At 36.7% G+C, this 17,706-nt stretch overlaps 1 protein-coding gene across 4 annotated transcripts in view; it reads left to right on the top strand.

Annotated features, from left to right (window-relative positions):
* TNPO1 (transportin 1) overlaps positions 1-17,706 on the top strand; it is an 87,357-nt gene that overhangs the window by 54,306 nt on the left and 15,345 nt on the right. For all 4 annotated transcript variants that reach the window (XM_060093029.1, XM_060093031.1, XM_060093030.1 and 1 more), the window contains 5 exons: positions 7,557-7,617; positions 8,387-8,555; positions 13,781-13,933; positions 14,667-14,892; positions 17,004-17,175. In XM_060093029.1, the coding sequence (XP_059949012.1) occupies positions 7,557-7,617; positions 8,387-8,555; positions 13,781-13,933; positions 14,667-14,892; positions 17,004-17,175 (781 nt within the window). The remainder of the gene's footprint in view (positions 1-7,556; positions 7,618-8,386; positions 8,556-13,780; positions 13,934-14,666; positions 14,893-17,003; positions 17,176-17,706) is intronic.

Below are 17,706 nucleotides of genomic sequence, written 5' to 3' on the forward strand. Positions count from 1 at the left end.
TGTGGGGTCTCATGGATTTCCTACTAGTTGTGATGCTATGCAATTTTTGGTTAATCTGTTGTTACACCTATTTTTAACCCAGTGAATGCTGTTAAATCAGTTATTTTAATATATTTTTTCCAGTCTTATTGAGATAAGTTGAATTTGATATAAAACAGCGTATTAGTTTTAGGTGTACAACATAATGATTTCTTATATTAAAGTCAGTTACTTTTAAAAGTAATGCTCATGTTCTTTTGAAAATAAAGAAAATACAGGCTCATAAAAGAAAATCAAAATGTAGAAAACTTAAAATGTCTTGGATTTCCACCCCCTTGAGTCATCACTGTTAGTATTTTTGGTGTGTTGTCTTTTAATGTTTTTTTCTGTGTTAGTACCATATAACAAATGTGATATATTCAGAGTGTTTTGGGAAGAAATAAATTTGGTAGTATGTACGTGGCATCTGGCTATAGTTGATGCTTAAATTTTTGATTTTACTATTTTATGGTTGGCTCTTTTCAGTTATTGTTGGTTGTGCACTTTCCTCCATGTCATTAGTCTTTAAACTTTCAGTACTGTTCTATCATGGTATGTGTACCATATATATATAATCGACTCTTCTTCTATTGTTGAATGTTTAGTTGTTTGCCCTTTTTTTTTTTAAACTCATAAATAATCCTGGACTGAGCATCTTTCTTTGCCCATAAGTAGTGATTTCTTTCAAGTAGAGTTCTTAGAAGTGATTTTTACCAAGGTCAAAGGGCCCTGGGTATTTTAAAGCATCTTCATAAATATTCCACATAGTTCTCTAGGGAAGTTATACCAGTTTACACCCCACCAGCAGGGTCCCATCTTGTCACAACTTTTGCAATCCATTAATCATAATTTTTCCAATCTTAGCCCTCTGGATGAGCAAAAAACAAAACCATTTGTTATAATATGTTGTACTAGTGGAGTCAAATTTTTTTCAGAAGTTAGGGTACTTGGGTATTCTCATTTTCATGTAGTTAGTTAAGTTCCTTTTCTTTTCCAATAAATTCTTTCCCTACCAAGAAAACAATGCCACCTATGTCTTATTCCAGTCAATCTAGAATTTATTTGGGAGTAACGTGCAAGGTGATGTGCTAAATGGATTCTTCCCCCCTTAGGAAATTCATATATTAATTATTCTCTTCTCCCTGATTTGTGATTCCAGTTTTATGATATGCTTGTTTCTTACCGTAGGATCATATAATTCTAAAAGTTATATAAACAGACATTAATTCTTATAAAACTGAAGAGATTTTATTAATGAAAACCTAAGCTGTAACATTAGGAGATGATAAGAGCAGTTATAGGTTGGTGGTCTCTTTCATTACCCTAATAAAATCTAAACATTGGTAAGCAACCAAGAACTTGGTAGCAGGCTAAAAGATCAGCAGTTCCGGGACTTCCCTGGTGGCGCAGTGGTTAAGAATCCACCTGCCAATGCAGGGGACACGGGTTCAAGCCCTGGTCTGGGAAGATCCCACATGCTGCGGAGCAACTAAGCCCGTGCGCCACGACTACTGAGTCTGCACTCTAGAGCCTGTGAGCCACAACTACTCAGCCCGCGAGCCACAACTACTGGAGCCCACGCGCCTATATCCCGTGCTCCGCAAAAAGAGAAGCCATCGCAATGAGAAAGCCTGCACACTGCAATGAAGAGTAGCCCCCGCTCACCGCAACTAGAGAAAGCCCGTGCGTGGCAACAAAGACCCAGCACAGCCAAAAATAAATAAATAAATTTATTAAAAAAAAAAAAAAAAAGATCAGCAGTTCCCATTTAGTTGTGCTATGTGCGAACATTAAACAACCCATTCCAGTGATAAATAGATTTGAGTTATATGTCTTCCACACCACTGGTTTGGGAACCATTTTTAGATTAAACAAGACTGCTTTTATTTTTGGTTCAAATAATGTATTGTGAGGATGGGAAAATATCAACATCAGTCTGATCTGGAGATTAAAAACACAGTAAAAGAACTGTTTTTCCTAGATCTGTTAACCAGATTCTTGTTTAGTATGAGCAAAAAATGTTTGCTGAGGAATAAAAATTGTTAATGTGATTAGATCTTTCTTATTAAAATGAATTCACATAGAAAGCATTAATGTAATAAAGAGTAAGGTTAAATTCTTTTATCTTTCTGGGCTGTGTCGTGTATTCTTGTTTTTTCTTTTCCTTTTTCTGTTTTTTTTTTTTTTTTTTTTTTTTTTTTTTAAAGCCAGTACTATGCTCTGTTGATTATTGAACATTTGCTAATATATTTTGTTATTTGGTAGAACGGGTCTTCTTTTTTTTCCCTGAATTATTTTGTTTTTTTCCCACCTTTATTCTTGTACATTAATATCTCCTGGGGCTTATTTATGAATTAATCCATGTAAAACAACTAACTCAGTGCTTGGCATATACTTAAGTACTCAGTAAACATTCATTGTTGGTATTCATTGTTGCCTTTATTCATTGTTGCCTTCCATGATGTTGCATTAAAATTCTCTTCTTGTTTTCTACATGAGGCTTCAGGAGAAAGCTTCTTAACAATTAGATTTTTTTTAAAATAATGGTCTGCTTTGTATGATTGGAATTTGTCAGACACATGCCATATTGCCACGTGGTCACAGTTAACTCCAGTATCTCTTTCCTACCTCACTTTTTGACTTGCCCTGCCTTATCAGTCCCTTATTTCCTACACATCTTCTTATTCTTTCTCTATGTGGCACAGATATCATGATCCACAAATCAACAGTACTGACCATAAACCTCCAGCTGCCCCCTGCTCTGGATTAATTGAAATGTCTTTGCTACTTCTTAAATACTGTTGGGAAAAGTTACACTGCCAGGAGGATTGGTGGCTATAGAAATCCATGGTCTTCAACATCAAGTGGACCCTTCATACCATCTGCCAATTTTTCCTGTTCCAGATCAGCTTTTATCTTCCATTCACCAGAGCAACTATTTGATACCTTTATCACTCTTCTGAAGTTCTCTTCCTTCATTTTGAGCACTTCTGCTTTGTAGGGAAAACAGGTGACCCTTCACGTTTTGCCCAAAACTTATAGATATATTTTCATGTGAATTGTCTTCTTGCTAACCAGGCTTTCTATTTATGGTCTTGGATAGCATAATTTTTTTCTTATCCTTAGGGACCTCACTCTATCAAATAGATAAATTCTCTCTAAACTTTTCCCTCTCTGCTGCCTTAACTTTTTAACTGGCTGCAGTTTCTTTCATCTTAAAAAGATTCAAAGAATAAATAGATGGGGCTCACTGTCTTTACTTCTTTACCTCACCTCAGGTGAACTCTTCAATGTTTTATGGTCTGCCATCCATCCTTATCATTTTCGTGAAATTATTGACAAAGATCGTAAATGATTTAACTGTTGGTGATCCAAATGGACTTGGTTCTCTTGCAAGATTCCTGTAGCTTACACAGTGTGGTTCTGTGTATTATAATTTTATCTACTTACGGTGTACTAGCTATAATGTTGAATTACTACCGTTAATCTATTTTAGAATTTAGAAAGACTTTGAACATGAAAGTTTGGGTGGCTCATATTTTCCTTTTTACAAATTTGAAATCCCACTGCTTCCTTTTTACTGTTAGTATTCCTTTGGTTAATGAGGGCTTGCAAAATTACCTCATTGAAAGTAGAGGTGTGCTTAAAATTGGTTTCATACATATTTATTTAGTGTGTGTTAAAGCATGTAACTATTTGAAGTAAAGCCACAACAAACACTGAGGACATGAATGTGGAGAGAGATTTTTACATCTGGGGTAAAGAAAGGAAATTTACTTAACATTTATGGCCTTGTGGAAATAATATTACCTCTCTGAGCTTTAGTTATTCATTTGTAAAATAGGGATCATAATACTTTTCTCACTAGGGTATTAAGAAGGTGCTTTATTAATAACCCCACAGCTGGTACTCATGAGTCTTTTGCCTGTTCACACTTTCCATGCCCCCCAGAACAATGGAAGGTAGAATTTGGAAGCAGTGGACTGTGGACATTGTTACGTGTTTCCAAAGTATTCTCATACCTTTTGTCCTCAGTAGACTCATTTCAGTGTGTATGATTGGACAGTGAGGAAACAATTCAAAGTTTAAGAAAGCTGTCCAAGATAAAAACATCATAGCTACAAAAGGAACTGAAATTAGTATTTTGATCTTTACTTAACATGTTTTGATATTTTTTTTAACTAGTCATCATAAATATTTCAGTATACCTGGAATTCTGTGTTTACAGACATTATGGTTCCCTTTTGGTGACAACATAATACTTCAGATTAGATATAATATTCTGATTTATTTAACTATTTTCTTATTGGAAGCTTAAGTTCTTAATGTCTTAAGAAGTTAGAATTTAAATTTCCAAACTTTTTATCAGAGTGTGATAACCTTGTTGGTAGAGCTCTTTTTTTCCTTTTTGATTTATTTCTTTTGGATTAATTCCTTTAAGTTTACTGTTTTTATATTTTAAACACTGTCATCTCTTATTAAAAGGAATACAAATACTGAATGTAGGCTTATTGTAAAATTGTCACACCATTTAGAAATAAAGTAGAAGATGGATACCGTCCCTTTTTAGCCCACTCACTCACCTCTCTGAAGACAGCAGTTCATTGTATAGCCTTCCTAGATAGTCTGTGTATATAAGTTATTGTATAGGTAATCTAATTTTTTAAATAATTTTTATTGGAGTATAGTTGATTTACAATGTTGTGTTAAGTATCAGATGTACAGCAAGCGAATCAGTTTTTTATATATATATATATATATATACACACACACACACACATATATACGTATATATACACACACACACATATCCACTCTTTTTTAGATTCTTTTCCAATGTAGGCCATTACAGAGTATTTACTAAGTAGAGTTCCCTGTGCTATACAGTAGGTCCTTATTAGTTATCTATTTTATATATAATAGCGTGTATATGTCTATCCCAATCTCCCAATTTATCCCCGTCCCCCTTCCTCCTTGGGAACCATAAGTTTGTTTTCTACATCCCTGACTCTTTCTGTTTTGTAAATAAGTTCCTATGTACCATTTTTTTAGTCTCCATATATAAGTGATATCATATGATATTTGTCTTTGACTGACTTCACTCAATATAACAGTCTCTAGGTCCATCCATGTTGCTGCAAATGGCATTGTTTCGTTCTTTTTTATGGCTGAGTAATATTCCATTGTATATATGTACCACATCTTCTTTATCCATTCCTCTGTTGATGGACATTTAGGCTCCTTCCACATCCTGCCTGTTGTAAATAGTGCAGTGAACATTGGGGTGCGTGTATCTTTTCGAATTATGTTTTTCTCCACATATATGCCCAGGAGTGGAATTGCTGGATCATATGGTAGCTCTATTTTTGTATTTTAAGGAACCTCCATACTCTTCTCTATAGTGGTTGTACCAGTTTACATTCCCACCAACAGTGTAGGAGGGTTCCCTTTTCTCCACACTCTCTCCAGCATTTATTGTTTGTAGATTTTTTGATGATGGCCATTTCTGACTGGTGTGAGGTGATACCTCATTGTAGTTCTGATTTGCATTTCTCTAATAATTAGTGGTGTTGAGTATCTTTTTATGTGCTTTTTGGCCAGCTGTATGTCTTCTTTGGAGAAATGTCTGTTTAGATCTTTTGCCCATTTTGGATTGGGCTGTTTGGTTTTTTGATATTGAGCTGCATGAGCCATTTGTAAATTTTGGAGATTAATCCCTTGTTGGTTGCTTCATCTGCAAATACTTTCTCCCATTCTGGGGGTTGTCTTTTTGTTTTGTTGATGCTTTCCTTTGCTGTACAAAGGCTTTTTTAAGTTTAATTAGATCCCTTTTGTCTTTGTTTTTATTTTCATTACTCTAGGAGGTGGATCAAAAAAGTCTTGCTGCAATTTATGGCATAGAGCGTTCTGCCTGTATTTTCCTCTTAAAAGTTTTATAGTGTCTGGCTTTACATTTAGGTCTTTAATCTATTTTGAGTTTACTTTTGTGTATGGTGTTAGGGAGTGTTCTAATTTCAGTCTTTTACACGTAGCTGTCCAGTTTTCCCAGCACCACTTATTGAAGAGAGTATCTTTTCTCCATTGTATATTCTTGCCTCCTTTGTCATGAATTAGGTGACCATACGTGTGTGGTTTTATCTCTGGACTTTCTATCCTGTTCCGTTGATCTATTTTTCTGTATTTGTGCCAGTACCATACTGTTTTTATTACTGTAGCATTGTAGTATAGTCTGAAGTCAGAGAGCATGATTCCTCCAGCTCCATTTTTCTTTTTTCAAGATTGCTTTGGCTGTTTGGGATCTTTTGTGTTTCCATACAAATTGTAAAAGTGTTCATTCTAGTTCTGTGAAAAATGTTATCGGTAATTTGATAGGGACTGCATTGAATCTGTAGATTGCTTTGGATAGTATAGTCATTTTGACACTAGTGATTCTTCCAATCCAAGAACATGGTATATCTCTCCATCTGTTTGTGTCATCTTTGATTTCTTTTATCCGTATCTTATAGTTTTCTGAGTACAGGTCTTTTGCTTCCTTAGGTAGGTTTATTGCTAGGTATTTTATTCTTTTTGATTTGATGGTAAATGGGATTGTTTCCCTAATTTCTCTTTCTGATCTTTCATTGTTAGTGTACAGGAATGCAAGAGATTTCTGTGTATTAATTTTGTATCCTGCAACTTTACCCAGATTCATTGATGAGCTCTAGTAGTTTTCTAGTAGCATCTTTAGGATTTTCTATGTAGAGTGTCGTGTCATCTGCAAGCAGTGACAGCTTTACTTCTTTTCCATTTTGGATTCCTTTATTTCTTTTTCTTCTCTGATTGCTGTGGCTAGGAATCTCTCATTATTTTTATCTTAAATGGAAATGTGCTTTATGTGTTTTACACCTAGAGGGCTTTTTGTTTTTTCAACTTTACTTAATTTGTTTGTTTGTTTGTTTTTGGCTGTGCTGCATCCAAAAATAAGATCCTTGCAGGATCTTAATTCTCCAACCAGAGATTGAACACTGGGCCCTAGCAGTGAAAGCGCAGAGTTGTAACTGCTGGACTGCCGGGGAATTCCCAACTGTAATTTATTTTTAACCAAGCCCTTAATGATGGACATTTAGATTGTTTCCATTGTTCTTGTTCTTGCATCAGGGAACATTGGTCTTTAAAAATTGGGAATACGGGAGAGGCCACAGCAGTGAGAGGCCCGCGTACAGCAAAAAAAAAAAAAAAATTGGGAATATTCGTTCATATATTTGGGATAAATTCTTAGAGGAAAAATTGAAAAAAAAAATTATTGTTTTTATTTCTAAGCACTCTTGATAAGCTATCTTATCCCCACTAAGATTCCATCCAGTAGATCCCATGCATGAGTATTTAAAAGGCCTGAGATACATATTGGGAGTACTCATCATTTGAGAAGGGCAGACAAAGAACATACTATAAGGCAGTATTAGCAGTGGTGGTTGTTTTATTGGTATTATTAGTATTCATGAGGTTGTTAAGACTTTGAGATCTTTAGATCTTTGTTTCATGAATTCATTTCTTTACAGGTTGATTCCTGTGTTAGTGAATGGCATGAAGTACTCAGATATAGATATCATCCTACTTAAGGTAAGGAAACTATTTCCTGATGAATAGGGAAGATTATTTTTATTGACTTAGTAGATCTTTGGATTTGACTAACAGAACATTTATTTAGAGTAGGCCCTATGTAAATAGGCTTTCTGTTATATAGTATGCTACGGAGTTCAAAGATAATGAATTTGGGTGGTAATAGATTCTGGCTTAATTGGAACTAACTAGACGGTGACACTAATAGAGTTCGCATCCATTTCCTGTTAATACAAATTGTTTGGAGTTTATTTTAAAATACGTTAAATATGTTCTGATCTTGATTCAGATACTCTAGATTATACCAGCTGGTGGGAAACCATACAATGTGGTTTGAAAGTGCCTGATACCTAACATGGGTTATGTGATAGCCTATTCTCCGCTTCACAAAGAACAATTTTCTGCCCAGGGGAGTGGTTCTTAATGAAGAGGTATACAGTTGACCCTTGAAAATGGGATGTTAGCAGCATTGACCTTCAGTGCAGTCAAAAATCCCTGTATAAGTTTACAGTTGGCCCTCCGTGTCCATGGTTCCATATCTGCAGATTCAGCCAACCATGGATTATGTAGTAGTGTTAAGACTTCATTTACTGGAAAGAAATCTGCATGTTAGTGGACTCGCACAGTTCCAACCCATATAGTTCAAGAGTCAACTGTATTCCAAAATAATATGCATAACCCCATCTCTGAATATTCTCATTCTTTTACTGATATACATATTAGCTTATAATGAATATAACCAAAATCTTCCTTTAAAAAAAATATACAGGGTGATGTTGAAGAAGATGAGACAATTCCTGATAGTGAACAGGACATAAGGCCACGTTTTCATCGATCAAGGACAGTGGCTCAGCAGCATGATGAAGATGGAATTGAAGAGGAAGATGATGATGACGATGAAATTGATGATGATGATACAATTTCTGACTGGAATCTAAGTAAGTTAGAGAGGGAGAAGCACAGTCGCCTGCTTTGATAACAGTTTTGTTGAGAAATAATGCATATATCATACAGTGCCCTCATATCATACAATTCACATACCATACAAAAGGATATAGTTGAGTGGCTTTTAGTGTATTCACAGAGTTGTGCAACCATCACCACAGTAAATTTTGGAACATTTTTATCACCCCGAAAAGAAACCCCATACCCATTAGTAGTCACTCCCATTTTCTTCCAGTTTGCTAGCCTTAAGCAACGACCAATCTATATTCTGTCTCTAGGAACTGTTCTGGACATTTCCTACAAATGGAATTACACAAAAAGTGGTCCTTTGTGACTGACTTATCTGTTCATCATTTGATGGACATTTTGTTTCCCCCCTTTGGCTATTGTGAGTAATGATGCTGTGAACAGTTATGTAAAGTTTGATGTGTAAACGTAAGTTTTCAATTCTCTTGGGTATATACCCAGGAGTAGGATTACTGGGTCATATGGTAACTTTATGGTTAGCCTTTTGAGGTACTACCAGGCTGTTTTTCAAAGTCGCTCCACCATTTACATTCCCCCCCAGCAGTGTCTTAGGGCTCCAGGTTCTCCACATGCTTGCCAATACTTTTGGGGTGTCTTTTTCTGTTATAGCCATTCTGGATGTGAAATGATAATCTCATTGTGGGTTTGTTTTTGTATTTTCCTGACGGGTCTGCTCTTCATTTACTTGTCATTTTATTCCTTAAAAAGACTTTATCTCACACTGTCATTTCTCAAAGGGGTATATATTTTGTTTGATACTATGAAATAGAAACATTGACCAGCTTTTCCTGTTTTCCTAACATAAACTTATTTTTTTGTGTGATAATTTGCATGAAAATTGGTTGATTATCATGCAGTTTTCCAAAATGATATAAATTGCTTTTGTCATATTCAGACTTACAAATATGCTTTTTAAAATCTTGGTTTTCAACCTTACCTGCAAATCCACATCATATGTTAAGCCTGCATTCTGGGCCACATACTAATTAGATAACTCTGGGGAGAATCTAGACACCTGTGTTTTGCTTTTGCTTGTGTACTGGTTTTTAAATCTTGCTGCTCTAGTTCACAGCACGTTTCACGTTTTGGGCCACGTAATTCTTTGTTGTGGGGTCATCCTGTCCATAATAGGATTTTGAGCAGCAGCCCTGATCTCTGCCCAGTAAATGGCAGTAGCGCAGGAGGTGGGGGGAGAACACACACAAAACTGTGACAACCAGCAGTGTCTCGAGACATTGCCAAGTGTTCCTTGGGACACAAAATCACCCCCAGTTGAGAACCACGCTGTGATTCAGAGGGTTGAGGTTTCTAGTAACTAACTGATAGAGCAATTAAGGACATGAATCATCAGCTTGAACTGTGTAAATTATTTGGAATAATGCTGATTACTGCCCATGTAGTTTCCTATAACTAACGGTTCCTTAGAGTGACTAACGTGCCCAGCCCTAGGCCAAGGACCTTGTATGCCTGTCACATTTAATCTTTCCAACAGCCTTGGGTAGGTAAAGATACTGCAAAAAGAGAAACTTCCTAAGGTCAGCTTAGCTAGTACTGGTGGCACATGTAGTTTTGGAACCCAAACCTCACACAACAAGAGAGCCCAAGGTCTTCATTACTACCACAGAATTACCTCCCAGTGTATCCCTACTTTAAGGTTGGTGGGGAGCATGCATTAAGATTTAATATAGATAACTGCAAAAGTAATAATGTGTGTTGAATTGGAGGGGGGAATACTTCCTTTTCACATCCCACCCATCTGTGTTCTTCCAGAAGTTTTTCTATACAGATACAGAAAAACGGGTATACAGGCTTAACCTCCTTTTGTTTCGCTTCGCTTTCTTGCATTTCGTAGATAACTGCATTTTTTATAAAGTGAACGTTTGTAGCAACCCTGCACTGATCAAGTTTGTTGGCGCCATTTTTCCAACAGCATTTACTTACTTTGTGACGCTGTCACATTTTGGTAATTCTTGGAATACTGCAAGCCTTTTTGTTATTATATTTGTTAGGGCAGTCTGTGCTGAGTGATCTTTGTTGTTACTGTTGTAATTTTGGGGGGGCTGCGTGAACCATGCTCATATAAGACAGCAAACTTACTAATTAGTAAATGTTGTGTGTGTTCTGACTGCTCCACCCACAAGCCATTCCCCTTCTCTCTCCCTCTCCTTGAGTGTCCCTGTTCTCTGAGACACAACAATATTGAAATTAGACCAATTAATAACCCTTCAATGGCCTCTAAGTGTTCAAGTGAAAGGAAGAGTTAGTTGCATGTCTCTCACTTTATTTTATTTTATTTATTTTATTTTATTTTTGGCTGCGTTGGGTCTTTGTTGCTGGGCGCAGGCTTTTCTCTGGTTGCGGTGAGCGGGGGCTACTCTTCATTGCAGTGCATGGGCTTCTCATTGCGGTGGCTTCTCTTGTTGCGGAGCACGGGCTCTAGGCGTGTGGGCTTCAGTAATTGCGGCACACAGGCTCTGTAGTTGTGGCGCACGGGCTTAGTTGCTCCGCGGCATGTGGGATCTTCCCGGACCAGGGCTTGAACCCGTGTCCCCTGCATTAGCAGGCGGATTCTTAACCATTGCGCCACCAGGGACGCCCCACGTCTCTCACTTTAAATCAAGAGTTAGAAATGATGAAGCTGGGACTTTAAGCCCGCGAACTGCAGCTACTGAAGCCCGTGCACCTAGAGCCCATGCTCCGCAACAAGAGAAGCCACCACGATGAGAAGCCTGTGCACCACAATGAAGTAGCCCCTGCTCACCGCAACTAGAGAAAGCCTGTGCGCAGCAACGAAGACGCAACGCAGCCAAAAAATCAGTCACCTAATTAATTAAAAGAAATGATTAAGCTTAGTGAGGAAGGCATGTAGAAACTGCGGTAGGCCAGAAGCCAGGCCTCTTGCCCCAGTTAGCCAAGTTGTGAGCAAAAGAAAAGTTCTTGAAGGAAATTAAAAGTGCTACTCCAGTGAACACACAAAAACAAAACAGCAAAACAGCTTGAATGCTGATAAGGAGAAAGTTTTTGTGGTTAACCAGCCACAACATTCCCTTAAGCCAAACCTAGTCCAGAACAAAGCCCTAACTCTCTTCAATTCTCTGAAAGCTGAGAGAGGCGAGGAAGCTGCAGAAGAAGAGGTTGGTTCTTGAGGTTTAAGGAAAAAAGTCTTTATGTCTCTATAACATAATGCAGGGTAAATCAGCAAATGCTGATGTAGAAGCTGCAGCAAGTTATCCAGAAGATCTGACTAAGATAATTAATGAAGGTGGCTGCACAAAGCAACAGATTTTCAATGTAGACAAAAGAGCCTTCTGTTGGAAGAAGATGCCATCGAAGACTTTCATAGCTAGAGAGTAGAAGTCAGGCACCTGGCTTCAAAGGGCAGGCTGATTCTTGTTAGGGGCTGATGCAGCTGGTGACTTTTAAGTTGAAGCCAGTGCTCATCTACCATCCCGAAAATCCTAGAGTCCTTGAGAATTACACTAAATCTACTCTGTGCTCTATAAATGGAACAAGAAAGCCTAGATGATAGCACATTTGTTTATGACAAGGTTTACTGCATATTTTAAGCCTACTCTTGACACCTACTACTCAGAAAAAATGATTTCTTTAAAAATATTACTGCTCATCGACAAAGTACCTGGCCACCCAAGAGCTCAGGTGGAGATGTACAAGGAGGTTCATGTTTTTTTTCACATCTGCTAACACAGCATCGATTCTGCAGTCCATGGATCAAGGAGTAATTTCAATTTTCAAGTCTTATTATTTAAGAAATACACTTTGTAAGGCTATAGTTGCCATAGGTAGTGATTCTTCTGAAGGATCTGGGCAAAGTAAATTGAAAACCTTCTGGAAAGGATTCACCATTCTAGATGCCATTAAAAATATTTGTGATTAACGGAAAGAGATCAGAATATCAGCATTACATTAACAGGAGTTTGGAAGAAGTTGATTCTTCTTAGGGGGTTCAAGACTTCAGTGGAGAAGGTAACTGCAGATGTTGTGGAAATAGCAAAAGAACTAGAATTAGAAGTGGAGCCTGAAGATGTGAGCGCATTGCTACGTCTCATGAGAAAACTTTAATGGATGAGGAATTGCTTCTTATGGGTGAGCAAAGAAACTGCTTTTTCTTGAGATGGAATCTACTCCTGGTGAAGATGCTTTGAAGATTGTTGAAATGACAACTGAGGATTTAGACTATTACATAGTGTTGGTTAATGAAGCAGCGGGAGTGTTTGAGAGGATTGATTCCAATTTGAAAGAAGTTCTACTGGGTAAAATGCCATCAAACAGCACTCCGTGCTACAGAGAAATCGTTCATGAGAGGAAGAGTCAGTTGATGCAGCGAACTTCACTGTCATCTTATTTAAGAAACTGCTCATAGCCACCCCAGCCTTCAGCAGCCACCACCCTGATCAGTCAGCAACCACCAACATCAAGGCCAGACCCTCCACAGAAAGATTACAGTTTTTCGAAGACTCAGATAATGGTTAGCATTTTTTAGCTATAAAATATATTTTAGTTAAGGTATGTACATGGTTTATAGACATAAAGCTATTACACACTTAAGTAGACTACAGTATAGCATGAACATAACTTTTATATGCACTAGGAAACCAAAAAGTTCAATTGACTCACTTTGTTGTGGTGGTCTAGAACTGAACCTGCAATATCTGAGGTAGGCCTATGTCTTCTTTATAGGAGGGGAGGCTGATTTTCTAGAAGTGAAATCAGATCATATGTACTCTGCTGATTCTTTTCCATATATCATGCAACTCATTCTGTGTCAGTACATAAATATTTCATTCTGTTTCCTGGCAGTATAATATTCATATGAATGGATCTACCATACAGTATAACTAAGACCCTTTTGATGAGTAAGGTGTTATTTCTGGCCAACGTAACAGCTTTATTTAAAAAAAAAAAAAAAAAGGCAGTCGTATACAGGATAAAATATCTGCATAATTAGTTTGCTAATTCTTGGTCATAAAGTATTCTTGTCAATAGAATTTTTTTTCCTGTGACAGACTACCTCCTATTTAATTGAATTCTTTAAAACTTTGTAGAGGTAAAAATGAAGTGTTGTACATACAACAAATTTTATCTGTATATAGATACAGATAGATTTATAGATATTTACCTATAGATGATCATGGAAGTTAATGTAATGTCTTTGAATTAAATATTTCCTTAGGAAAATGTTCTGCGGCTGCCCTAGATGTTCTTGCAAATGTGTATCGTGATGAGCTTTTGCCACATATTTTGCCCCTTTTGAAAGAATTACTTTTTCATCATGAATGGGTTGTTAAAGAATCAGGCATCTTGGTTTTAGGAGCAATTGCTGAAGGTAAGTCTAAATCAACTTGAACTGTAAAGGCCTCAATAGGTGCTAATGTGACTAGGCTACTTTAAGGACTTGTTACTCTATAAGCAGAAACTGTTCACGTACTTTGCTGTCTTATGTTGCTAATAAGACTATTGAAGTAGATGAGACTATGATCCACATTAACCTTAAAAACGATATTTGAGTCTAAAAGCCATCTTAGGATAAGTTTTTACTTTGAGCTAGTTAATTATTATTAAACAATCATAGACTGACTTATAACCCCAGCCAGATATTTTGCAAATGCTTTTGTTATAATAAAGAGAACAGAATGAGAGGATTCTGATGTCAGAAGCATCCCTGTTGCTAGAAAAATAACTTCCATAGGTAAGTGTAAGAAACGTAAGTCAAGTGTCATCATCCTCTATAAAGGATTATTATTCTGTCCTAGCTGTAAACATCTATCTACAAGAAACTGAAGCATTTTACAGGCATTTTTGAAAGCCATAATTTCTGTAGCAGAAGTAAAATAAGCTTTCCTAATCCTACTGAAAGATACTTAAAGAGCAGTTAGCGCTCATTTCAGTTATTTCTTTAAAATAGTTTTGGAACAGATTATTGCAATGTATTTATTGGAATGGAGATGATCTGAATATGTTTCATGAATGCACGTATCAGTTTAGTATTCAACTGAAATAATTTTGTTTTAACCAAATTTCAGCACTTCCTGAAATAGTTCTGTGGGTTTTTTTCCTAGGTTGCATGCAGGGCATGATTCCATACCTACCTGAGCTCATTCCTCACCTTATTCAGTGCCTCTCTGATAAAAAGGCTCTTGTGCGTTCCATAACGTGCTGGACTCTTAGCCGCTATGCACACTGGGTAGTCAGCCAGCCCCCAGACACGTACCTGAAGCCATTAATGACAGAACTGCTAAAGCGTATCCTGGATAGCAACAAAAGAGTACAAGAAGCTGCCTGCAGGTGAGACATTCATAACGAAATGTTCATTGTGGGAGATGGGAATGTGGGTATTTCAGGGAGAAGCTTAATTTTCAAGCTTGTGATGGAATGTTGATATTAAACCACTAATGGGGTTTTTGTTATCTGTATCTTTGACCTGATGGTTTTATAAATCCAAATGAGACTCTACCTAGACATGTATATTTGCTGTTTCTTCACATTTTTTTTTTTCCTTAGTGGCTTTAACAGTAGCATCATCTTCCACCCTAATTCCTACACAGATATCTGGAGTGGAAGTGGCAAGGGTCCTACTCTTGAAGGAATAAAAAAGTGTGAGCAGAGTGACATTATTAGTCAACAGGTCAACTGTGATAACTAAGTTGCCACATAGTGATTCAACTCCAGTAGCCACTCTGTCAGTTGCATTTGGGGCTGTCTCTCTTTTTACATCAGATCAGCAGTTAGTTTCATTACTACCAGCATTTCCGTTTTCTGGAACAAACCTTCACGTTCTAAAAAGGCTTGCCACCTAATGTTTATTGTTCTTAATTTTTCAAATAGAATTGCTTTTACTGTTGACTTTGTTAATAAGAAGAAATAGCTGTTGAAAGAGAGGAAAGTAAATTTCAGTGTAGCTGGACTTTACCAGATCTGAAGCAAAAATGTCTGGAAGAGTCCTAATTCGTAATGATGTGAAAGAAAGTTAAACAAAGGAGCTTTGGTGATTAATAGCACTCAGTTTTTTTTCAAGCGGGGGGGAGGATACCGATTATGCTTGGTTTCCTGTAGATTATTCATTCAGCAAGGTTTTTTTTAGTTCTCTACTCATTGTTAGGCATATATTAAATGCCGAGCTTACAGTCTCTGCGTCTTAAAATTTACAGGCTAGTAGGGTATACTGAACAACTAAATAATTATAATTTGTGGAAAGTGCCATGAAGGAAATAGCTATAGCTCAGTGTTAATGAATAAGACTTCAGTTAACAAATGGCTTAAGCCTATCATTTTAGGAAATTCTTACCTGGCTAGAACAGAAGAAAATAACCTTAATTTTACAAACGAAGGGCCAGATACACCTTAAAAGTCAAGACACATTTAGGTATAAATTGAAGTAATTGCCCTGAGGCCCTGGAGTTTGTTCGTTTCTTGTATATTTGTCCTAAAAAAATAAGCTGCAAATAAACAAATTTATAATAACAAATGCACTGTGCATTCTAATGTATAGTGTGGAGTCTAGAGAAAATTTTTTAAACTTTACTGAGGAATAAATGACAAAAATAATTGCATATACTTGAAGTGTACCACATGTTGATTTTGATATACATCAGCATGGTAGAACAGTTACCAAGACCAAGATCCTGTAGTTAACATGGGTAACTCTTTTTTCTGTGAGAATGCTTAAGATCTACTCAGCAACTTTCAAGTATACAGTGCTGTGTTAACTATAGTCACTATGCTGTACATTAGATCCTTAGAATTTTTTTCTTTTTTTCGAATTTTTTTTATACAGCAGGTTCTTATTAGTTATCTATTTTATACATATTAGTGTGTATGTGTCAATCCCAATCTCCCAATTCATCCCACTACCCCCACCAACCCCGCCACTTAGAATTTATTCTTATAACTGAAAATTTGTGCCCTTTGACCTCCAGCACCCCATTTCCCCTTCCCACTGAGAGAAACATTTGAGAGATCGTCATACTGCTGTGTTCTCATACATCTCAAGCACCCTAAGTGTTAAAAAATGTTACTATCGTTTAACAGTTTCAATTCTGATTTCATTAATCTGGAACATCACTAGAATGTAAACCCCCCGAGAATGGGGACATTGTTTTGTTCATTGCTATGTTCCCAGCACTCAGTCACTAAATAAATAGTAAACAGCAAATAAATTGTTGAATGAACCAACAGTAGTTTTAGATTTTACCATTGTAGTTAAGCAGATGCCCGTAAGTGACAGCATAAGGAATGGGAAAGAAATGGTTAAAAATAAGCATCTGGTGTGGTACGGTAGGGAGGTATGCATGTAAAGTGTAATAGGTATTCTATAAACTGTAGACTTAGATTCCTATCTCTGTTGTAAACTGTTTCTTTTCTACAACAGTGATCTCTCTCTTTTTTTTAAATTATAGTGCCTTTGCTACCCTGGAAGAGGAGGCTTGTACAGAACTTGTTCCTTACCTTGCTTATATACTTGATACCTTGGTCTTTGCATTTAGTAAATACCAGCATAAAAACCTGCTCATTCTTTATGATGCCATAGGAACATTAGCAGATTCAGTAGGACATCACTTAAACAAACCTGTAAGTACCTGTGATGAACTGTTACGAAAAAAATTAAATATAAAGCATAGTTACAATCAATAGGTTAACATTTGAAAATTAATATATTTGGGGAGATGTGAACACTTAGTGTTTGCTGCTTTAAGAATGTAGAGCTGAAAAAGACAGCAAGTGTATTCACCTTTTAAGTAGTATTTTAAAAAATAAATATGTGCAGGGTGTGAAGATTACAGGAGCGTATCACATGAATGCATCAACACTTTTTAGAGTGACTAAAGGAAAGAGGATAAAGGTTTTATACTCTGGATTTCAGCTTTTACTTAATTCCATGTAGTTTTGTGTCTCAATAAACACTAGCTTTAGAGTACCACATCTAAACATCTGTGTTTTCTCACTGGAACTTACAAGTATGAGGAATACACTAAGGTAAAATAGTTACAAAATTAGGGTAATAGGTTAAATTGCTAAATAGTGGTACAGAGGTGTGGCTAGGAAGCCAGACTCTGTCTCTAGTAGTGTTAAGAATAGAAGAGATGGGTGGAATTTGATTTG

Source organism: Mesoplodon densirostris, chromosome 3 (assembly GCF_025265405.1).
Source record: "Mesoplodon densirostris isolate mMesDen1 chromosome 3, mMesDen1 primary haplotype, whole genome shotgun sequence".
NCBI lineage: Eukaryota > Metazoa > Chordata > Mammalia > Artiodactyla > Ziphiidae > Mesoplodon > Mesoplodon densirostris.